Raw genomic sequence first — 24,283 nt, forward strand, 5'->3', positions numbered from 1 at the left:
CATTTTTGTTTTTTAATGTTTATTTTTGAGAGAGAGACAGAGCAAGCATGAGCAGGGGAGGGGCAGAGAGAGGGAGAGACAGAAAATCCCAAACAGGCTCCACGTTGTCAACGCAAAGTCTGATATTGGGCTCGATCCCATGAACGTCCTGAGCCAAAGTTGGACATTCAACCGACTAAGCCACCCAGGCACCCCCCACAAACATTTATTGATTCAGTTTCCATAATATTGTATCAAACAAATTCTAGGAGGTCAATACATTTTGAAGTGACATTAAATTACTGGCCAAGGACCTTAGGAGCTTATTTCCTGAAGAGCAGTTTGGGGTCTATCCTACAGGTTGTCTGTCATTCATTGCAGGTGCAGGACTTAGCTCTATCAGAGCTCCGGTAGAGTCTTTTGAATATGCCACACATGTGAGCGGCTCTGCAGTTGACTGCTCCCCCGAAGGGGTGGGGAGGGGGGCACAGGGAAGGGACCGTCTGGGGCTGGTCCCAACCTGGCTGCAAACTCCTCAGTGGAGACTGCCTGTTCCGTTATTGTGCACTGAACCATGCAGGGATTTTACAAAACAGTTATAAAATGATATGTAGCATTTACAAAACTATGTAGGGGTTTTACCAAAGGCAGTTTTACAGAGCCTCAGGAATACCTTGTGCTTTTTTTCCTCTTTTCTTGTCCTCTCTTATTTAACTTTTCTACTGGATTAAAATAAAATGCATTAAAGCTTCAACACCTACCTCTAAATTTTTCAATAAATACATTTAGTATAAAATCAAGTTTAAACCTTAAATTGCCTTTATTTGGGGTGAATGACACTATTTTCTTTGTTTTTTAGGTGTGTGCAGAAGAGAAATGCCCAGCGCTGGTCAATCTGGCTCACATGATGAGTTTGTATAGTACACACACATATTCCAGAGACTGTTCTAACTGGATCAACGTAGTATGTAGATATCTGCATGATTCCTTCTCAGATACTACATTTAATCTTGTGACTTATCTTGCAGAGGTAAATTTACCAAAAAAAAAAAAGGAATTTTTTTAACTGTTCTGTGGCAAAATTTTCACGTAGATTTATTTCTAGAAGCAGTACTGATACTAATTAATCTTTAAATTGTGTTTGAAAGTGAATACAGATAACATTTTTTAAAAGTAAAATAAGGGTAATTCCTTTCCAGTATAAAGAAAGCATAAAGCATACTTTCAAGTATAAAGGGTTTTTTTTTTTTTAATTTTCATTTTCAGTGTTTATTTTCTCATTCACTGTCCTCAAGTGATATCAACTCAAGATAAACTTTACCTTTTATTTAAAATATTAAATAAATATATTAACATTTAAATATATTTTCATATTCATGAATGACATAAAACTCAAAATAATGTAAACTACACCTTTATTTCAACTAAGAAATGGGTTTTCAGTGGTCTTGATCCTAGAGAATGGTTATAATTTTTTGTTTGTGAAAAATTAGTTCTTGACTGTGAAATCCTTTCTAGAATAAAATGGCGTGCAAAGGCATTTTTGCTGGGTAAGTTCTTATTTTGATAATATGTTTGCTCCCTGATCTAAGATATGATCTGAGTGGCTAAAGATGGAATTACAAAAACACTAGCCCTACAATATCATAAAAAGTTAATATCAGGGTGCCTGGGTGGCTCAGTTGGTTGAGCAGCCAACTCTTGATATCGGCTCAGGTCGTGATCTCCCAGTCACGAGATCAAGGCCTATATTTGACTCCAGGCTAAGCATGGAGCCTCCTTGGGATTCTCTCTCTCCCTCACTTTCTATACCCCTGCTCGCATGCACTCTGTCTCTCAAAAGAAATGAACATTTTTTTGAAAAAGTTAATATTTGGTTGTTGAGAAAGTAACTTCATGCCTAAAAAATAAATTATTGAGTAGATAATCCACAAAGAATCTCAAAAGGAAGAAATTCCTACTCACTAAAAATTTTTGTCAGCTTATAATAAAGTGATACCTTCCTTTTTAAAAACTGGCCTCTAAAAATTAAACCCAAAACACTGTATAAACTTAAAAAATTATTCATAACTCAATAGGTATTTTAAATATGGCTGAAAACACTATTTAACAGCTATATCCCTGATGTTGATGTAGAACACAATGCTTTAGGACTATCATAAAAACCAGTTTAGGACTGGTGTGCATTTTTAAGGTGTTGGTTTTGATAGGTTTGCTCCCATCAACCTTACATTTAAGAGAGCTGATGATGGCAGGGAGCGGTGCCTGGCTGGCTCAGTAAGTGGAGCACGCAACTCTTGATCTCGGGTTTGTGAGTTCGAGGCCCACGTTGGGTATAGAGATTACTTTAAAAAAATAAAAAATCTTAAAAAAAAAAGTGAACTGACGATGTGAACTGTGTGACAGCTTTCTAACCTGAATAAATACAGGTCTCTAGGTTTATCTTACATCCTTAGGACAATAGCCAACATAAAACCAAGGGTAACTTCCTAAGCCTGTTCTTATCGGCTTTGAGTTTATGCTCCTTAGACCAGCTTCACGTTGGTGCCACCATCAAGCTCACCACTAAGGTAGCACTGTTTCTCCAATCATGGGGTCATGAAGTCTGGAACTGGCACAGGACAGCCTGTGTATACCTCGTATGGTGACATTTTTTTCACTCTATAGAGAGAATGCTTTGCCCCAAATGTTACTCTCCTTGTTTTATTCTTATTGTTAATTCTGAAATTATTCCTAACAACAGTACTGAAACTAGTTGTGTATATTTAGAACCACATATATTTAATCGTCCTGCAAACAATATAAAGTAGATAGTGTGATTATTATTTAAAAAAAAAAAATCATGGCTCAGAGGTTAAGAAACTTGTCTAAGATCACATAGTTAACAAGTGGCTGTTATGAATGGTTTGGGGATAGTTATTCTCTGGTGATGGTGGTATAATGGTTTTTTTCTTAACCTAGAATAAGTGGTGTTTAACTCAAATTAGCTCAGGAAATGAAAGAAAACACTAAGATTAAGATAAAAATAATTATCTATTGATCCTTTCTGAACTGAGGACAAGTAATGGTAATAGACATTGTCTTTTACCTTTGTTATTTATTAGTCTCTGGATTTCTGATCATCTAACCATAAAATCATGGATTAAATCTGTTCTGTTTTTCAGCATCATAAATATAAATACTGAATTTTCCTTAACCTCATGAAATTATACTCTTTATTTACTTTTAGCTATTAGAGAAAGGATTGTCCAGCATGCAGCAGTCATTACTACAGATCATCTATAGTCTTTTGAGCCATATTGACCTCTCTGCTGCCCCGGTCAAGCAGTTTAATCTGGAGATCATAAAGATTATTGGTAAATATGTACAGGTGAGTGACCACAAAATTTTTGTATAGAATTCCTTGTAAAACAATCCTATGATCATTAAAAAACAAAAAAAACAAAAAAAACCACAAACACTTGAAAGGTCCAAGAATAGGGAAGTAGTTAGTCCCTAAGTCATGTTTCCAGGAATATTTATGACATGGAAAAAATGTTCTTCATGTAAGGGACAAAAAGCAAACTCTGAATGGCAGCATTGGTGTGATTTCCAATTTTGATTAATCGTTACATCTCTGAATACACATGTCAGTAGTGGCTGGAAAGAATGTACGTGAGTGGCAGCTGTCATCACCTCTGGACAGTATACTTGTGACTCTTCTGTACCTGCTACTAACCAGATTCTAATAATGAACAGATACTACTTTTATTTTTTTTTTTTAATTATTTTTTTTTTCCAACGTTTTTAATTTATTTTTGGGACAGAGAGAGACAGAGCATGAACGGGGGAGGGGCAGAGAGAGAGGGAGATACAGAATCGGAAACAGGCTCCAGGCTCCGAGCCATCAGCCCAGAGCCTGACGCGGGGCTCGAACTCACGGACCGCGAGATCGTGACCTGAGCTGAAGTCAGACGCTTAACCGACTGCGCCACCCAGGCGCCCCCAGATACTACTTTTAGAAACAGAAGAACTCTTTGTAGAGTCTGTATTTTAGAGGTATTTTCTGTGTCTGATAGAAGGAGCCCAGATATTTAGAAAGTAGGAAATCAGACTTGGTTTAAACCACGCAAATGATGGTAAGTCAGTCTGGTCTGTACTGAATTTCACCTTTGAATTATCTCTTAAGAAAGGTCTTGCTGGGGCGCCTGGGTGGCTCAGTCGGTTAAGCGTCCGACTTCAGCTCAGGTCATGATCTCGCGGTCCGTGAGTTCGAGCCCCGCGTCGGGCTCTGTGCTGACCGCTCAGAGGCTGAAGCCTGTTTCAGATTCTGTGTCTCCCTCTCTCTGACCCTCCCCCATTCATGCTCTGTCTCTCTCTGTCTCAAAAATAAATAAACGTTAAAAAAAAATTAAAAAAAAAAAGAAATGATAATTTTCTTAACTTTCGTAACTCAGATCCTCTGTTAAGGACCTGAAAGTAAAAGCGAATGATTTACAGAAGTTTTTGCAGAAACAATATTTTCATTGTCTACAGTGTACACTAAATTTTGGTTCTTAAATATATATTTATAATTTTTATATGTGCATTATTCTTTTGAAAACAGAGTCCTTACTGGAAGGAAGCCCTTAACATATTAAAACTGGTGGTGTCTCGCTCTGCAAGTCTCGTTGTGCCCAACGATATCCCCAAGACCTATGGAGGAGATCTAGGTTCTCCTGAAATATCCTTCACCAAGATTTTTAATAATGTCTCCAAGGAGTTGCCTGGGAAGACCTTAGATTTTCATTTTGATATATCTGAGGTAAGGTGCTCTATTTGAAACTTTCATTTGTTCATTTACTCACTCATCCGACAAGCATTGATTAAGCACATAGTCAGTAGGAGACGTTGTGATAGGTGCTTTGAAATTGGGGTGGGGGTGGTAAAAAGGCCTGTCCTTGGGAAGCATACAATCTCTTGGGTCAGTGGGTAAATAAACATTGTGATAAGTGCTTTAGCTGGAAGTAAGTTAAAAGTACTGTAGGAAGATACAGCGTGTACCTCTAACCTGATGTGGTGTTGAAAGATAAAGTAACCCTAGGCAAGCATATATGGAAGCTTGGGAACAGGAGATTAATGCAGGAAAAAGCAGCATGTGTGAATGAAGCCTCGTAGTGTGAGAAAGCATGGTATTCTGGAAATTTCCAATTTGTACCATATCCTGAGCACAGACTATAGAGAATGCAAGTGTAGAGTATGATGGTAGATGAAGCCGAAGGCAGAGGAAGAGGCAAGATCATTAGGGATCTTGCATGCATCATAACAAGATGGTTTTATCTTGAAGCAGTGGGAACTCTTAAAGGATTTTTAACTGGAGTGGAAATTGCAGGATTTGCATTTTGGGAAGTTTACTCTGGCAACAGGATGGAAAAAATAGACCAGGATGGAAAAATAGACCAGGTGGAGAGGAGGGAAGTCAATAAGGAATCTGTTAGAATAATTAAAAGGTCATGTTGGCATGTCTCTAGGCAGTTGCAGAGAAAATGAAAAGGGAAGGGATGGTTTTCAGAATGACTAAGGAAGTCATAAACATCTCCTTGATGGGAAGGAGAGGAAGTACTGAGTGAGGAAGAGGCATCAAGGATATTGCTTCGACAACTGGCTGAATGTTGGTACCTTTGAGGGAAGGAGAAGGCAAGGAGAACAGATCTTTGCAAGAAGGGAAGAGTGAGGAGATCAGCCTTGGATATACCAATTCTGAACTAAGAACCTACCAGAGGAGATGCCTAGGAGGCAATCAGAGTTTATGTTTTAGAAGAAAACTGGGGTGGAAGTAACAATGTAAGGTATTCAATGTTTTATAAGTGGGCAGTTAAAATTGTGAAAGGAAAAATAAGGCTAAAATAAGCTAAGACCTGAAAAGCCCAGTATTTTAAAGGGAGAGAGAGGCAGGGTCCACCAGTGCAGAAGGGAACCTGGGCCCTTGACTATGCCACATATTAACACAAATCTCACATAAAAATGTTTGGCTCTTGGTGGAAACCCCCAGTTTTGTTTTTTTTTTCCAGCACCTGAGCCCATTCTTACTGGCCTTGGAGCCATTAAAGTGGTCTTTTAGAAGCCAAAGAAGGAATTTTTCAAGAAGGGAGTTACTGAACAACGATTGCAGGGAAGTTGAGACAGATAAAAATGGAAGACCTAATTTCTTTAATATTATTGATTAGAATCATATAGTTTTAAAAAATGTTTTGCTGTTCAGTCTTGGTATTAGAATTTACCCAGATCTTTATGGGTTGTGTTTTTTAGATAGAAACCATGTTTGTTGCTGACTTTTTAGTTAATATCAGAATTTCTGTCCTGAAGCACATAGCATAGGAATCTGATAAAGAAACCGGGCTTTCCTGTGTCTTCTGAGTCAGAAATTGTAACTTAATTATCTTGTCTAAAGCAGTGATAAGAATTCTCAAAAACACTTGATATACTTAATTTCAATTTGTTGCTTCAAAGATTACTAAGTACCTGCTGTGTATAGGCATTGGAGTAGAGGAGCAGAGATGTATCGCACAAGGTCTAGGGGACTCACGTACACTAGGGAAGACAGCCATGTAAACAAATCACCAACACATGGCAAATGTCCAAGTATAATTACCCAGATGTGTGGCGTCAGAGAAGGCCTCCTTGGAGGTCTGGAGTCCCCATTAAAAGATGACCATGGGTTTGGTTGGTGAATATTCCATTCAAAGGCAGTGGGGGTGGGGGGGGGCAGCATGTGCCAAAACACAGGTCCCTAAAGGCAAGGTGTGTTTGGAACACAATAGCAAGTTCAGGTTTGCTGGGGTGTAAAGTGAGGGTGGGTGTGATAGACGTTGAGGTTAGGGAGAGCAGCAGGAACCACATCATAAAGGAACCGTGTGGCATGCAAATGAGCTTGACTACGATTTTCAGATGTAAATTCAAGATGCTTCACAAAGCCAGAATAAATACAGATGGATTGTGGATGAGCATAGAATTTTTACCGAAACAAACTTGGAAATGTTACACATCAGATTTGTAGGGAGAAGCTACATAGATCCCTTCCTCTTTGGAGTTGTTACCCAGCTTGAATATTTGCAAAAGCACATTACTGAAGCACATAGAACAGTATGCATTGAAAAAACACCAAAATGGTAATAGATTAAATCTGAGTGGTAAGATGACAGGTGGTTTTTTGTTTTTTGTTTTTTGCCTCAAAAAGTGACATTTAGTCAAAGGGGGGAAAAAAATGAGAAGTCCATCCTTAGGCTCCCTTCCCTCCCCGCTCCTGCTGCTCTTCAGCCCCCTAAGGACTGAACCTTGGGTAGGGTTAGGTCGCAGGACAGCCCCTCAGATAAGGTCAGCAACACTGAGGGGCATCTCCTCAATGGAGGTGTTGTAGAAGGTCTCAGTGTCTCGAAGAGTCCTCTTGTCTTTTTTCACCATGTTGACAGCCACACTCTTATGGCCAAATCATTCACCACGACCGAGTCCGTGGATGTAGTTTTCCCTGCTGGTGGGAAGGTCACAGTTGATGACTAAAGAAACCTATCGCACATCAGTGCCTCTGGCCTAGGTCAGGGGAGAGGACAACTTCAGCATGGCAATGAGAAGAGCACACAGTCTATTCAGAAGAGACTGAAGTGTATGTGCTAGGCAGCCACAGGAAGGCAAAGGAAACAAACATCCCCTCTTACCCAGCAACCTAAGGTGCGCCAGATTTTATTCCAAGTTGCTACTTTCCTGAAGAGGGGCATGAAGATGGTGTTTTTTAAAGAAAGCAGATCTCTATTTAAAATGCAAGTACGTAGGGACGCCTGGGCGGTTCAGTTGGTTAAATATCTGACTCTTGATCTTGGCTCAGGCCATGATCTCACAGTTCATGAGTTCAAGCCCCGCATCAGTCTCTGTGCTGACAGCATGCGGCCTGCTTGGAATTCTCCTTCCCTCTCTCTCTGCCCCTACCCCACTCATGCTCTCTCTCTAAAGAGATAAACTTAAGAAACACCTGGGTGGCGCAGTCAGTTAAGCATCCGACTCTTGATCTCAGCTCAGGTCATGATTTCTCAGTTCATGAGTTCAAGTCCCACGTTGGGTTCTGTGCTGTTGGTGCTGAGCCTGCTTAGGATTCTGTCTCCCCTCTCTGCTCCTCCCTGCCTGTGCTTTCTTTCTCTAAATAGATAAGTAAAACTTAATAAATAAATAAATAAATAAATAAATAAATAAATAAATAAATAAACTTACGAAGATGATAATAAAATAGGAATGAGCTGTCTGATTGTCTCATCTTCTCAGGGAGTCATTTTCAGTGAAGTGAAGTCTCCTGATTTAAAAAAAAAAAAAAAAAGACATCACGTGGTGCCTAACTGGCTCAGTGGAAGTATGCAACTCTTTAATTCTTTTTTACGTTTATTTATTTTTGAGAGAGACTGTGTGAGCAGAGGAGGGGCAGCGAGAGAGGGAGACACAGAATCTGAAGTAGGCTCCAAGCTCTGAGCGGTCAGCACAGAGCCCAGTGCAGGGCTCAAACTCACAAACTGTGACATCATGACCTGAGCCGAAGTCGGATGCTTAACCTGAGCCACCCAGGCGCCCAAAGCAGGCAACTCTTGATTTTGGGGCCGTGAGTTCAAGCCCCACACTGGGTATAGAGATAACTTAAATAAACAAACAAACTTTAAAAAATAAATTAATTTTTTAAAAGACATCATTACATTTGATTTTTGTAACATCTACTTTATGCTGTTATCTTCCTTTGCTTTTTTTTTTTTTTTTTTTTTGGTTGTTTGTAAAAAAAAAAAAAAAAGTCCTTACAGATCCACTCCTAATCCCTTTATGGTGAAATATCCCAGTCGCACACTGTCCTTTTTGTTTCTCTGCAGACACCAATCATTGGAAATAAGTATGGCGATCAGCATAGTGCAGCTGGAAGAAATGGGAAACCCAAAGTTATTGCAGTTACTAGGAGTACTTCTTCCACTTCTTCTGGTTCTAATTCTAACGCCTTGGTTCCTGTTAGCTGGAAAAGGCCACAGTTATCACAGGTACATTAAAAAAAAAAAAAAAAATCAGAACCGAACATCTACAGAAGAATCAATTTTGTTGTATGTATGACAGCTTGAGAATTTGTCTTACTTATCAGTAATCCTAACATTTGCATTTTTTCCCCCCTTAGCGAAGAACAAGAGAAAAGCTAATGAATGTGCTTTCTCTCTGTGGTCCAGAATCTGGCCTTCCAAAGAATCCATCCGTGAGTAATCATGATCGCATGCATAAAGGCTGTAAAAATCCTGTTACTACTCCATTAAAAAAAATGGAAAGTATTCTGTCTCCTTGCTTGCCTTTTCTAACTTCCCTTATTTCATGGCATTAACTAAGAATGAAAAAGATATGGTCTCCATGGTACTTGGCAGTTACATTAATTAAGTATTCAACCAGTTAGACTTTAGCATGAAAACCAGATTGAAGCTCTGAATTCGTTGACAGATGAAGCCTGCGGTGACTCTTCGGGCACCAGTGTCTCATGGGCAGAGTGACAATGCTGACGGGTGGCCTTTTTTTTTCTTTTTTTGGCCGGGCCTTAGGTTGTATTTTCTTCTAATGAGGATTTGGAAGTTGGTGACCAACAGACCAGCCTAATTTCTGCAACAGAAGACATGATTCAAGAGGAAGAGGTGGCCGTGGAAGACAACAGCAGTGAACAACAATTTGGCGTTTTTAAGGATTTTGACTTTTTAGATGTTGAATTGGAAGATGCAGAGGTAAGGATGTGGGCAGTCCGTATATTTATAGCTTACAATTGCAAGTATATGAGAATTAAGTGTTTGACCACAGCATCTTTCCTTATTAAGGTCAGTGTGAGGTCAAGAAGGTAAAATCGGGCTAGATGGGTGACGGGCATTAAGGAGGGCACTTGTGATAAGCACTGGCTATTACACATAGGTGACTAATCACTAAATTCTACTCCTGAAGCTAATACTACACTATATGTTAACTAACTAGAAATTAAATAAAAACTTGAAACAACAAACGAATTAAACAAAAATGTTTTTAAAGGTAAAAATCTAAATTGGGAAGTAAACGTGACTAGTACGGTTGGTCAGTTAGCAGAAGCAGTCTGAAACAGAAGAGGAACATCTAATTCTTACTCTTTGCCCCAAGAAATAAAAAGTGAAAAATGGGTTTCTTCCAAAGTTATGTCTTTAATTTAGGATATGCTTATGTTTCAAATGAAACAAATTAATATGCAGCAAAATGGTAAAAAATTATATTAAAATTTATCTAACACTATTTTAAAGTATAAGTACAAACACTTAACACTAAGTTAAATTAAATGAACTCACATGATTTCGAGGGCTTTGGCTCTCCAGAACTCTCTACTGTGTCAAATGACCGAGATTCTACCTGCGACATCCTCACTGTTTTCTTCTTCGTACTGTAGCCAGCCCCCTCAAATGACTCATTTCACGTAGCACCAAGGGGCTCTCTCCTCTAAGTTGATTCAGTCTAGATTAAATTGATAGGTATGTGTCAGTTTAGATGATTTCGAAATGAAAAATCGGACTCAAAAGGCGGATTTACGAGCTTACAAAACTGAGGTAGTCCAGAGGGTTATAGCTTATTTAGATGTGGCTCAGGGAGGTCTCTGATCATTTCTCTGCAGTTGGCTAGGCTCCGCCCTTCTCTGCAAGTCTCTGTCACATGGTTATGTCCACATCCAGCAGTGTTCAAAGCAAATGAAGGTCACTTTTGTAACAGTGAAGAAGTTGCTCTCCTAAACGTCCTCAGCACACTTCCTGTTACATTAGTGGGTCAAGCTGGATCATTTGCCAATTTCTGAAACAGTCATTGTGGCAAAGAGAACAGGATTGCCCTGATATTGTGAGGCTCTTCGGGACCTATTCCTGTAGCTCATCCCCGTAAACTTGCAACTCCTAAATCTAAAACATTTGTCACATAAGTTTCAAAGGTGTTCATTCTAAAATGTTTACAAATACCTATATTTGAGAAGCCCAAAATGCCTTGTCATCCGGTATCCATCCCCTGTCATTGACACATCTTTCTCCAAAGAATTTAAAGTCGCTCACGTAACTCAAATGCATTGATTAACCCTCTTGAAGGGATGTTTCCTTTGGCTCTAATAGGTGAGGAGGGATGAAATGTAATGGCCTGCGCCGTGTCACATCATTAGTTGTGGACGGGAGACCAGTTTAAGGAGGTCCTCCTACATGCTTCATCCTCCTTTGCATATAGAAGGGTACAACCATGGTGGCTCAGGGTCAAACCAATTGCCTTTGTACTTGGCATGAACATGTTCCCAAAGACACATGGATAGGTTCACAGGAGCCCCCAAGCAAGTATTATTCAGCCCCATAGGGCAGTGGCTTTTAAACTTTTTTTGTTTTTACTGTGATCCATACTTAATACATTTTATATCACATCCAAGTAGATACACATACCTTTAAAATGAAAGTTTCAAGAATACGCAGCCTTGTGGCACCTTGCTGGCTCAGTCAGTGGAGCGTGTGACTCATGATCTTGGGGTTGTGAGTTCAGGCCCCACATTGGGTATAGAGGTTACTTGAAAAAAAATAAAAAGAATATGCAGCCTCACCCTATGCTGTTATGCACACGCTGATATTTCCTATTCTCTTTCATTTTTTTTCCAAAGTGGCAGATCACCATCCTCTAAACTTGATTTCACATCCCCAATTTCAAAAACACGTTGTAAGAAATAGGACTGACTCGAATAATCAGGCAAGAAAGTCTGATGGATTGAAGAGCCTTGCTGCCCGACCACAAGGGCATGAGCAGCTCCTAAACTCTAATGCAGTTATTTGTTTTCAATTGAGAGTTTAAAATTTGTGAAGGCAGGCAGGCAGGCTCTTGACATGTTCGTAATGGTAAAGTTATTTATTTTGTTTGCTTTTTTATCTTCTTCTTTTTTTTTTTTTAAGAACTCTGTAAATGCTTCCAAGTTTATCCCATACCCTAATACATAGGTACTAATTAACATGGCTTTTGAACAGAACTTTGGCAAATTGAATTAAAGACGCTTAATGTAGTTTTGTCTTTAATTCAAGTCATAGTGATTTGGGTGGGTGGTGTTCATGTATGCCTCATCATTAGACAATTCAAATAGTAGAGATTCTTTAAAACCTAAATATAGTCTTGCTTAAAACATGGTGGTAGGAAATACTTTGGTACAAAACAAATGAAACTGTTAATTAAACTTCTAAAATACCCCCCAAATACCCGCCAACCTTGGAAGCTCCCCATTCATTCACCAAACAAATATTTAGGGCTGTTGCCATTATTATGTACTGTGCTACATAATAATAATTGAAATATCTGGTAGGAAGGTGGCTTTTCAAACTTTGACCTGCAGGGTTTCTAAGACTTCAAGGATGTACCCAGAGTGCAGGCAAAGAGCTCCTTGTTACCTTTTGCAGCCAAAGCGGCTTGGGTTTAGTTCATCAGCTTTGCACGGTTGACTTCCATTTTAAATTTCATTCGAAATAAGTATGGCTTTGCTTTATTTAAAAAAAAAAAAAAAAAAAAAAGGATTTGAAAACCTGTATCCTAGCCAGTGCCTCTTGAGTAAAGGAACACAAATAAATCCTATATTGCTGGCCAGCTCATTGTCATTTGTCATATCAGAGCTTAAGAGCGAGTGTAAGAATTATATCCTTGCAAAAGGAGGATCAGCGTAGAATAACAGAAACATAACTTCTGTAAATCCATAAGTGGGGTGAAATTGAAATCTGCCCTATTTCCTCTTGACCTTTTGAACTTGTCAAAAGTTATGTTTTGATGGCTTTGATCTTGATTTCAGACTATTTTGTAGTAAAAAATGGCCACTGGGTTTAGCCAGAACCATTCTCTAGACGAAAATAATTGTGACCCTGTATGTTGTCAACTGAATGTGGGTACCTTAAGTCAGTTTTGCATTGTATCAAGTATTAAATCTATGTAAATCTTGAAGATTTTCTTAAAGTTCGTGTTTGCAAAGTGTATCACAGAAATGTTGTTTTCAGTGTCTGTCTCTGACTTCTTCATAATATATTTTGCATAAAAAAAGTAATTTGAATCACATGTTGGCTTTCTACTCAGAGCTTAATCCAGAGCTTGAATCAGTCTTTGGGTTTGAGAAATCACAAAGAGTTTTCCCCCAAAAGTGTAGCGTATATTTAAATGTTTGTCTTCGTTCTTTCTAATTCTGTGTGTTTTCCTTTTTGCTAACCAGGAACTGCAGGTAAGTTGCAGCCTGGTGTTGTGGATTGTTTATGTATCGTTGTCTGTGATGTATTCGTCTTCTTCGTGGTCTCATTTGTGTTTGGGCATTAGAATAGAAATGGCCTAGACAGTAGGTTTAGTCGGTCCCCAGTCATACAATATAGGAAGTCAAGAAAATTATTTAGTTAAAACAGGCTCAACCAAATATTGTGATCTCTTTAAATATGAATATTTAACGATGTTTTAAAAGTTTCGAGAAATCGAAGGGCTGATTGAAACTCTGCTTATGATGATGCATTGAGTATTTTTCATCTCAGTACATGTTTTCCTGGTGTGTTGTGTTTACTGTATTTATACACATGTATCTGAGGCCTTAGAGATCATGTCTTTCTTTTGCAGGGTGAAAGTATGGACAATTTCAACTGGGGAGTCCGCAGGCGCTCACTGGACAGTATTGACAAAGGGGACACTCCCTCCCTCCAAGAGTACCAGTGCTCCAGCAGCACCCCCAGCCTGAACCTGACCAACCAGGAAGACACGGACGAGTCCTCGGAAGAGGAAGCAGCTCTCACAGCAAGCCAGATACTGTCCCGCACGCAGATGGTACACACTTACCTTCTCATACAGCGACAGTTGGTCTCACTCTCCTCTTAACTTCCACCTTAGTAATTACTGTCTCTGGATTTTCCGATTTTCATTTCACTTTGGGTAAAATGGCACACACCGAAATGAAAATACAGAGTTGCATTGCTAATGGAGCGTGCTGTTCATGACATTACTCAACATTTATGTTTATGCCGCACCCCCTTTAGCAGCTGAGACAGTGTTACCTTCTCTCCTAGTGATGGCGAGTCGCTCTGGACACTTCTAGAAGTCCTCATCTTGAGTGACACGTAGTTTTGGTATCCGTGTGGACACCAACACTGCTTTATCCTCCACCCACTTTTCTTTGCTAGTTGGCATGAAAAGATCGAGCACAGCTTTGTGCCGTTCGAGATCAGGTCAGTTATATGTGGGGGTTCCGACTTGTGGCCCAGAGGCTACATGGCAGAGATTAAAGAGTGAGTGAAACATGAGAAAAGGAAGCCCGCAAGACTAGTCTGCCTGCTCAGAAATGTGGGAGCGAAAGGGGTGGCAGGAGGAAAGGAGGTGTGGAAGGGCCCCCGTGGGGCACATAGATAGGAATCAGTGGTGCCAGCAGGCTGCACTGACCTAGCTCTCAAGGGATACCCTTTTCACACTGAGCCCAGCCATGCCCTCTCTTTTGCCCCTGTTTGCTCCACGTTCAGTCGGCTAGTGGAGCGCTGGCCTCAGTGTTGAGTGGCCGGGGCTGCTCTGGCTGTAAACAAAATGGGAAGTTGCCAGTTTGCACGTGGCTTCCGGTCACCTCTCCAATTTGGGCATCTCATTATTGTCCCACGATGTCTTTCAGTCAACCCTCATTTAAGTGTTAAATGATGAACAGCAACTGATGATAATAACAGCAACTGTCACCACTCACTGGATGTTTGTCATGCCCCAGCCTCTGTGAAGGGTGTTTGGCATCTATTAGTCTGCAGAACGCCCCGCCCCCCCCCAACCACATGAAGTAAATACGGTTATTGCAATTCTGCAGGACGAGCGACTTGTCCCAGGACACATAGCTACTAGTTAAGTAGGCTGGAACCAAGCCATCTGCCTCCAGATCCATGCCACCTAACGCTTCGTCCTCCTTGGGACTATTTTCATTTAATCGAGTTACTGGCAACAGTGACTGAAGGAGGCACCAGCCCTCCGTGGAGCCAGACCGTGGCATTGTGCCACCACCCTTCTGTGTAACTATGGTCAACCTACCTAACTTCCCCTTTAAAACTGGACTCTGGATAGTGTCTGCCTCATGGGAATTTTATGAGGAGGAAGGCCACCCAGCCTACAATAAATGCTTAACAGAGGTTTGCTCCCATGAGAGCCATGGGATAGAACTGCCTGTCTCCTCAAAATCCTAGAGGAGAACACAGGCACCAACCCCTCCGAACTCGGCTGGAACAACTTCTTACTCAGCATGTCTCCAGAGCAAGGGAGACAAAAGCAAAACTGGACTACTGGGACCTCATCAAAATAAAAAGCTTCTTTACAGTGAAGGCAACAGTCAACAAAACTAAAAGGCAACCGACAGAATGGGAGAAGATACTTGTAAATATCTGATAAGGGATTAGTATCCAAAATTTATAAAGAACTTACCAAACTCAACACCCAAAAAATAAATAATTCAGTTAAGAAATGGGAGAAGACAGGAATAGACATTTTTCCAAAGAAGACCTCCAGATGGCTAACAGACACATGAAAAGATGCTCAACGTCACTCATCACCAGGGAAATACAAATCGAAACCACAATGAGATAGCCCCTCACACCTGTCAGAATGGCTAAAATTAACAACACAGTAAACCACAGGTGTTCGTGAGGATGCAGAGAAAGGGGAAACCCTCTTAACACCATTGGTGGGAATGCAAACTGGTGCAGCCGCTCTGGAGAACAGTATGGAGGCTCCTCAAAAAGTTAAAAATAGAACCACCCTATGACCCAGCAACTGCACTACTAGGTATTTACCCACAGGATACAAAAAGACAGATTCGAAGGGGCACATGCACCCCAATGTTTATAGCAGCACTATCAACAACAGCCAAACTATGGAGAGAGACCAAACGTCCATCGACTGATGAATGGATAAAGAAGATGTGGTATATATATACAATGAAATATTACTCAGCCACCAAAAAGAATGAAATCTTGCCATTTATATAGTTTATTAATGCTAAGTGAAATAAGTCAGAGAAAGACAGATACCATATGATTTCCCTAATGTGTAAAATTTAAGAAATAAAACAGATGAACAGAGAGGAAGGGAAAAGAGAGAAGAGAGGGAAACAAATCACAAGAGACTCTTAAGGACAGAAAACAAACTGAAGGTTGCTGGAGGGGAGGTGGTAGACGTATTGGGGCTAGATGGGTGATGGGCATTAAGGAGGACACTTGTTGGGATGAGCACTGGATATTGTATGGAAGTGATGAATCACTAGATTCTGCTCCTGAAACCAATATGGCACTACATATTAACTACGTAGAATTTAAATAAAAATGAAAACTAAAAAAAAAAAAAAAAAGAAGAAGAGAGGAAAAAAAAAAAAGAACTATCTCCTTATAAGGCCAACCCTAGTCCTAGTGGTAACAAAATAAAAAACGAATTCAAAGTTGCTTCCTCTTCACAGGGGGCATAAGGGTTTTTGCCTTTACCTACTCTGAATCAGAAACTTGATATTTATGTTACTGACGGTGAAGAATTTATAACCCTGCTTAGAAAAGGAAAAACTCTAGTATTCCCTTCTTTTCTGATTCTTTTCCAAGAATATAAACCCACTAATGACAGACTACCATTACAACAACTTTATTGTCCTAATTCTTCTTGGCTGACTGAAGTTTTGTCATATTTTGGCTTAGAGAAGTGAACAGCCTGTTCAGACTTACGTGCCTGCCCCCCCGGTTAACGCTGCTTCTTGCGAAAGCACTGCCTGCCGGGCCCTGGAGCCACAGGGAGGGAGAGAGCCCCCGTCCTCACAAGTGCTCACACCAGCTGAAAACACAACATATTACCATAAAAAGTGAATTTGGGTTCACGATGAACGTAGTTATGCGGAGGTCTTCCACTTTGGTAGTTTTTGTTTAGCGAAGCTTAACCTGCATGAATGGATGCAGCTCATGCTGCTGGGTTAGCTGCTCGTGTTAGCAGCATTGATTCTGTCACAGAGTAACAGAGTTGGGGGGGGGGAGGTAATTTTAGGAAGTCAGGCTGTTTCTAACTAAGCCCCCAAAATATGATACAGAGGCGGTGTGGCTTTTGTGACCATCACTGGCTCACGGATGACTTCCTTATTTTCCTGTTTCTCCTCGCAGTTAAACAGTGATTCTGCTGCAGACGAAACACTGCCAGACCATCCCGATCTACTTGTTCAGTCTCAAGATTCCACTGGCAGCGTATCAACAGAAGAAGTGCTTCAAATCAGAGATGAGACCCCAAGTTTGGAGGCTTCTCTAGATAATGCTAACAGCCAGCTGCCTGAGGTGGGGAGAAATGGGGGCTGGTGCCTGGCCAATCTGGGCTCCTTTTAGCACTCTGTTACATCCCTTGCTTTTCTTTCAAAAGAGTTTTCATCTGATACACTAATTATTTGATTTGTTTCCAGTATTTCTAACCTGTTGGGTTGTTTTAAATGAAATAGTCAAATCTGATGATTAAAAAAAAAGAAAAAGAAAAAAAGTTGGCCGATTAAGGAAATGACCCACAGGTTATAAATAATCTTAAGTGTTTTTAATGAGCATTTTGTGCTGCAGAGTGTGATTGAGGTCAATGTCAATGGACAGATGCTTCTCTGGGGTGGTGAGCATCTTCTTTGGTGCTGTATCTTCTTGGAAGGATGGCTTTTTTTTTTTCTTCTCTTTTTGCTTTGTGTTTGGGTTTATGTGATTGGTGCTATGATTGGGATTCAAACCTCAGGCCAGCTGTGTTAGCAGTGGGTTAAATGAAACCTTTTTAAAAAAGACGTTGGAACTACTAGTATTACGATTTTTGGAAAGGCCTGTGAGAAGTAAGCCAGATCCCAAGATAATGACTGACCAAAAATAAGTAAGTATTTGTCTTCTTAGTGGTTTTTTTCCCTTAAGATTATTATACTCTTTTTTCTTTTTCTTTTTTTTTTTTTTTTTTAACTATAACTGCTATAGTTCTGTCATATGTGCTTTTATGCTTCGGTAAGTATTAGGGAAATACTACATTTTTCTCAGTATTAACCAAATTAATGTAATTACTAGATCTCATTATTTTAGTTAGTTGAATTCTCATGTTCTTATTAAGCTTATAGTGTATTTTATGTTTTTAACAGTAAGCATAGTTTGAAATGAAGGCATTTTGGCATTTAAAATATTTTTTTTTAATGTTTGTGTATTTTTGAGAGAGAGAGAGAAAGAGAGAGACAGAGTGTGAGCAGGGGAGGGACAGAGAGAGAGGGAGACACAGAATCCAAAGCAGGCTCCAGGCTCTGAGCTGTCAGCACAGAGCCCGAGGCGGGGCTGGAACCCACCAACTGTGAGATTATGACCTGAGCTGAAGTCGGACGCCTAACCGACTGAGCCACCCAGGTGCCTCTTTTTGGCATTTTAAGTGTATTCCTAGTATGGCTTAAGTTTAGATAATTCAACAAATATTGAGATTCTCTTAGATGCCACACATTGAATTAGATGCCAGAAAGATGAATAAGGCATGGTGACCCTCACTCTCAGAGAGGGAATTGTCAATTGAGAGAGATAGAGAAGGTGTAAAAAAGAAAAGAAAAAAAAAGCATTCCATTCCAGTACAAGAAACTTAATAACAGCATGTTCGGGGCTTTGTGAAAACTCAGGAGAGACTGATCATCTGTACACCAGGGAGATGGTGGTAAAGGGCAGTCCCGGCAATGGGGACATGGCAGGCAGAGGGACGCCATGTGGAAGGACAGGGCAGCGTGAAATAACATGGCATGTTCAGGTAACCGCAGGACATTGAGTACTTCTGGAGAATAAAATGGGAGGAGGAGAAGAGATGGGTAGGGTCTAAGATGAGAAGGGTCCTACATGCCATATTGAAGACATAGACTTTATCTCAAAATGATCACGAGTCATGAATTGTCATTGAAGAGATACCTTTTACATGACAAGCACTGTACCAGATGCCTAAATGAGAATACAGGTCATGCAAGCATTCGGTGATTTCACCGATACCCATGGAGCCCCTACTGCATGCTGGTCACTATTCTAGGCCCTGGGCATGTGGTGCCATGTGGAAAAGCCTCCTGGCTTTATGGAGCTTACTTGTAGTAAAAGATATGATAAGCAGGTAAGACAGAATAAGTACATCAGAGACTGATCACCCTCTTAGCCGTACTGAGAAAATCTAACAGAAATGTGGAATCGGTGAGGGAGAAAAGGCCACACTTGAATTGAAGCCTCAGTGACAAGGAGATGTGGAGGGAGGAAGTCCCAGGCTGAGGGAGCAGCAGCACGGCGTGTGTGAAGAGCAAGCTGGCCTGTAGGGCTGGATCGCAGTGAACAGGAGCCGGGAGGACAGACGAGGAGAGGGGTGGGCAGATCCTGCAGCCACAGAGCAGGTAGCTGTCGGAGCATTTGAGCAGAAGAGGGACATGATCTGATTGAGTCTGCGTTTTAAAATCTCTTCTTTGGTGTGGAATACAGAAAGTAGATTCTGGTACCTGCCACATGAAGCTTGCAGTCTAGGCACCTGTCATCAGGAGAAGGTCCAGTCTGGTTTGTGTTCTAGTGAGGTCTCTGTGAGAAGTGTGGAGGGTGGGTGGGAGGAGGCTGAGAGGAGATAAACCAGAAGAACCTTAGATAAGATAAGGGGGGCCTGAAAGAGTGCATGAAACTTACAAATGTTTCCAGGAGAGACTGGACCGATTTAGAGATGCACCTTAAGTAGCCTGTATTCCTTTTCGGTTGCTGGGAGGCTTGTTAAGTGAGCCTTAATTCCTTGTTAATAACCTATCGACTGTGTCTGGTTTGGATCATAGCATGTGAAAAGGTCTCATTAGAAACCATGGAAAACAGCCCAGTACTAGAAATACCTTCCTAACAAAAGCAGTGAGGTTAAGGGTTGTGTGTCGTAATTCTGTTTACTTGACAAATGGGAAGTCTTTTATTTTTGGTTATTAAAATAGCTATAATCATAGTAAACTACTGATAGAAGTTCATATCATATTTATATTTATTGGAGATAAACTGAAAATTCACATGTATTTCCATATATACTGGAAACTGTTATTTCAGGTGGGACGGTCACTCATCCAACAGGACTACATTTGATGGCTTGTTTCCAAGACACTGTAAAGTTCCTGATGATACTTTTTTTTTTTTTTCCTAAAGGAAAAACACTTCACTGTACTAGGTTTATTTCCTTTTCCAGTCATGGGTTTCATTTTCACTGTAAGCTTTGACACAAGTGAATAAGGATGAAGTAGATATTCATAAGCCATAGGATTTCATTTGGAAACAGCTCTGTTAACTTTACAGTTATCACCAAAGAATGGCTGTCCGAGGAGAATAGTACGAGTTTGTTTCTGTTAGGTATGCTAGCCTAGTCTGTTTTTCCCTCGTATGCCAGGGAGTGTCAAATGACCTCAAATTGCCCTTTTTAAAAAGGCATGAAAACACCAAGATAATGAAGTAAAACCATAATTCTGTTAACTTCTCCAGATGAGGAGTTAATTTGAATAGGTGAAATACTTTCTGAATTAAAGGGAGAATCCAATCCTAGAGTTGTTTGAGGGTTTTTTCCCCTTCAATGGTGTTAATATCAGGAAGATAAAACAGAACAGGCTGATGTGTTTCATGTCATGACAAACTTTCAGAGCTCAGTTTGCTCCTTTCTTCTCTGGAATGTGTACAAATTACACTCTGAGCTGTTAAGGGATTACTTTCTTCACTTGTATTTATCAGCGAAACCTTCACAGAGGAATTTCTTCTAGTATTTGTAATAGTTTACATACCAGTTCATGGATGACAGAGATTATGCCTTACAGGAAATGAATCTTTGATATTTTTATTTTAATGTTTTATTTATTTTTGAGACAGAGAGAGACAGAGCATGAACGGGGGGAGGGTCAGAGAGAGAGAGACACAGAATCTGAAACAGGCTCCAGGCTCTGAGCTGTCAGCACAGAGCCCGACACGGGGCTCGAACTCACAGACCATGAGATCGTGATCTGAGCCGAAGTCAGACGCTTGACTGACTGAGCCACCCAGGCGCCCCAGGAAATGAATCTTTGAATGTAATTGTGTGTGTGGTGTGTGTACACACACACATCATTGTGTAATAAGATAAAGCTCAAGAAAATTTGAGTCTCCTAATGTACATATAACAGTGGAATACATTCCATTAGCCCAAAAGCATTCTCTTCATGAAATCTAAGTGCTGTTAGAAAATTTCAGCATGTAGTGTGTGTTAATAATTACAGGTAAAACGTCTATTTTGTAATTGTTATTCAATAACAAATGACAACCAAATATAGGTATAAAGTAATGAGAAGTGAGGGCATTAAACTAAGAAGTGTGGTGGGTTATCTCAACCTGGTATATTCCAGTTGATGTAGAAGGAAAAGTAAATAATAAAATTCTAGGTATAGAAATGCCTCTAACACTGTCACATAAATTATCTTTCCAAATAACTAATGCTTGCCATTTGAATGGCCAATCTTTTTTTGTCTTTTATTATTATTTTTTTAATGTTTATTTATTTTTGAGAGAGAGAGAGAGACTGAGCACGTGTGGGGGAAGAGCAGAGAGAAAGGGAGACACAGAATCTGAAGCAGGTTCCAGACTCTGAGCTGTCAGCACAGAGCCCGCCGCAGGGCTCGAACTCAGAAACTGTGAGATGATGACCTGAGCTGAAGTCGGAGGCTTAACTGACTGAGCCACCCAGGCCAAATCTTTTTTAAGAACTTCAGATGCAGACAGAGTGTATTGAATATAAGCTTTTGGAATGATTAAGGAATGATTGTACTGTATTATTTAAAAAGTGCTATTCTGTGCAGACTCAGAGTTTGCTGCCTTCTCTGCTTAATAACTCCAGGCCAATTTTCCCTTTAATACGTTTTGTGTTTTCCTGCCGCATTTCTGTGCCACATTTCTTTCCTATCATCTGTGTCCTTTTCCCTGAAATGCTGTCTTGGTCAGCTTGGGCTCCTATAACAAAACGTCAGAAGCTGGGCGGCTTCTCAACAATAGAACTCTGCTTCTCACTTCCAGAGGCCAGGGAGTCCAAGATCAAGGTGCCAGCTGGTTCATTGTGTGGTGAGGCCTGTCTTCCTGGTAGCTCTTCCTGCTGTGTCCTCACATGGTTAAAAAAAAGAACTAGCTAGATCCCTGGCCTCCTCTTGTAAAGGCACTCATCCCATTCATGAGGCCCCTCCACTACCCAAAGGCCTCATCTCCTAATACCATCACATTGGGGGTTGGTGTTTCAACATAAGAATTTTGAGGGGATAAAAACATTCAGTCCATGACACTATTGCTAACCCATCTTTGTCAAAGCCCATCATATGTTGTTTTCTCCAAAGAGACTAGTCTCCATTACCTCAAGCAGATGTGACCTTTCCCTTCTTTGAGTAACAGCAATCCTTTGTATAATGCACATAATATTTACCTTACACTTAATATACGCTATATTACCGTTATTCGCATATTAGCCTAACCCCGTTAGGTTGTAAATTAATTGTAGATAGCTATTAATTTATCCCAGGGCACCCAGCCCAGAATCTGGTCAAAATCCTTCATTTGTTTTACGTTACAGATGAATTTTACAGATGTATAGACTGAGGCCCATACTAGCCTAAGGTCAGGGGCTCTTTCACTTGCTTTTCATATTTTGGAGGAAAAATTCTACTCTGACCCATGAAGGAGAGTGACTCTGCTGCACAACTAAGTAGTAACTTAGGACCAAGCACGGCAAGGAACTGATCTTTATTCCTACGACAGAGACCATCAGTGCTTATTTTCGCACGGATTAAACTAACATCTGTGCACCTTAAAATTTGTGTCGATACACCATCATGGTATACATACGCTTTGGAAGTATCTTTCTTTTTCAGGAGTGGTGGTTCATTTATTTAGCCAGTGTGTGTTGGGCTTCCAGTGGGTGCAGGGCATGTGGCAACATGTTTCAGTCATGTTGCAGCAAGTAGGAAGGGAAAACCACTGGTGCCTAACATAGCAGTGTATCATCATTTGCCTAGAGTTAGGCGAGTGCAGGCATTCTTTTTGGTGAATGAGCTTGTAATTCATTCAACTTGCAAAGTACGGCAGTCTAAAATTTCCCAGGGTTTGCTGAAATCTAACTCTGTGATGAAGTGTCGTCCTACTACCTGAAAGTAACTCTTCCATCACAAATACTCAGCTCGTTTAGAAACCAGTAAGGATGCATTTGTTTCAGTTCAGCATCCTCCTGACTGATCAGTACCTGTTCCTGCTTCATGGACAGCCCCACGGGACCAGTGGGTAAACCATTCTGAATTATCTCCCTGCTCCCCCCACCTTCTGTCCAGAATTCACTGGGTGAAAGAAATTACATTTCAAATAAGTGACAATGTATAGTAACCATATGTAGAATGAGAATCTGTATGAGAAGTTATTTTACCAAAGAATATATTTCTAAGTAAACACCTAAATCCTATTACGAGAAAAGTGATCTCCTTGATGTTTCTATGTGGCAATAGGTGATATTTAATTTCAACATTTTTTTAAGCCTGGGACTATTTTTTTTTAAACTGTTTTATGTAATCTGAGCCCAGAAACTCCAAAAATTAACCTGTGCAAACAGAATACTACTTCATAAAAAAAAAAAGTGTATATTGATGGCAATAGTCATTTATTCTGTGTTGATAAAAACTTTTTAAAAATGTTTTTAAACTTGATTAAAAAATGTGATTGTTTTTACAGGATACAGGTTCAGTGTTAAAGGAGGAACAAGTTCTGACAAGCTTTGAAGATGAAGGGTCATATATAATTCAAGAACAGCAGGATTCTCTCGTGTGTCGAGGGATTCTCAACTTGGAAGACACAGACATGCCAGAGCCCCTGGCTCCTGAGAGCTACCCTGAGTCCATCTGTGAAGAAGATGTCACCTTGGCTTTGAAAGAACTAGACGAAAGATGTGAAGAAGAAGAAGCAGATTTCTCTGGACTGTCTAGGTGAGAATACGGTAACTCAGTCACTAAAATGAGGCAGTATTTCCTCTCTCAGCCCCTCCCTAACAGGACCCTCTACTCCAGCTTACATACCTTCATTTCTGTGGTTAGCCTATAATGCTGCTGCCTTCCTTTTAAAAGCTAAAATGACTGTGATGGGTTTATTTTTTTGTTATTGACCTTAAGTTCACTGAAAGAAAAACAAGTAGGTAATTCTTAAAGCACAGAGAGCAACACTGTGGATTTAGAAGCGTACCCAACACCTATTTTGGCAAAATGGCTAATGGTCGGTTGTTAAGTTAATATTGGGCCCTGGCCAGAGCCAAGTAT

At 40.3% G+C, this 24,283-nt stretch overlaps 1 protein-coding gene and 1 non-coding gene across 6 annotated transcripts in view; one reads left to right on the forward strand and one right to left on the reverse strand.

The window, feature by feature from the left end:
* The window catches only part of FRYL (FRY like transcription coactivator), a 266,156-nt gene that overhangs the window by 222,649 nt on the left and 19,224 nt on the right, over positions 1-24,283 (forward strand). For all 5 annotated transcript variants that reach the window (XM_042936433.1, XM_042936429.1, XM_042936430.1 and 2 more), the window contains 9 exons: positions 839-1,009; positions 3,209-3,349; positions 4,565-4,762; positions 8,835-8,996; positions 9,128-9,202; positions 9,537-9,713; positions 13,588-13,791; positions 17,118-17,285; positions 23,706-23,956. In XM_042936433.1, coding sequence (XP_042792367.1) covers positions 839-1,009; positions 3,209-3,349; positions 4,565-4,762; positions 8,835-8,996; positions 9,128-9,202; positions 9,537-9,713; positions 13,588-13,791; positions 17,118-17,285; positions 23,706-23,956 — 1,547 coding nt within the window. The remainder of the gene's footprint in view (positions 1-838; positions 1,010-3,208; positions 3,350-4,564; positions 4,763-8,834; positions 8,997-9,127; positions 9,203-9,536; positions 9,714-13,587; positions 13,792-17,117; positions 17,286-23,705; positions 23,957-24,283) is intronic.
* Positions 7,600-7,713, reverse strand: LOC122218845. The gene has a single exon (XR_006202154.1). It is a non-coding gene; the product is annotated as a small nucleolar RNA SNORA67 (small nucleolar RNA).

The sequence above is a fragment of the Panthera leo genome, chromosome B1 (genome assembly GCF_018350215.1).
Source record: "Panthera leo isolate Ple1 chromosome B1, P.leo_Ple1_pat1.1, whole genome shotgun sequence".
Lineage (NCBI taxonomy): Eukaryota > Metazoa > Chordata > Mammalia > Carnivora > Felidae > Panthera > Panthera leo.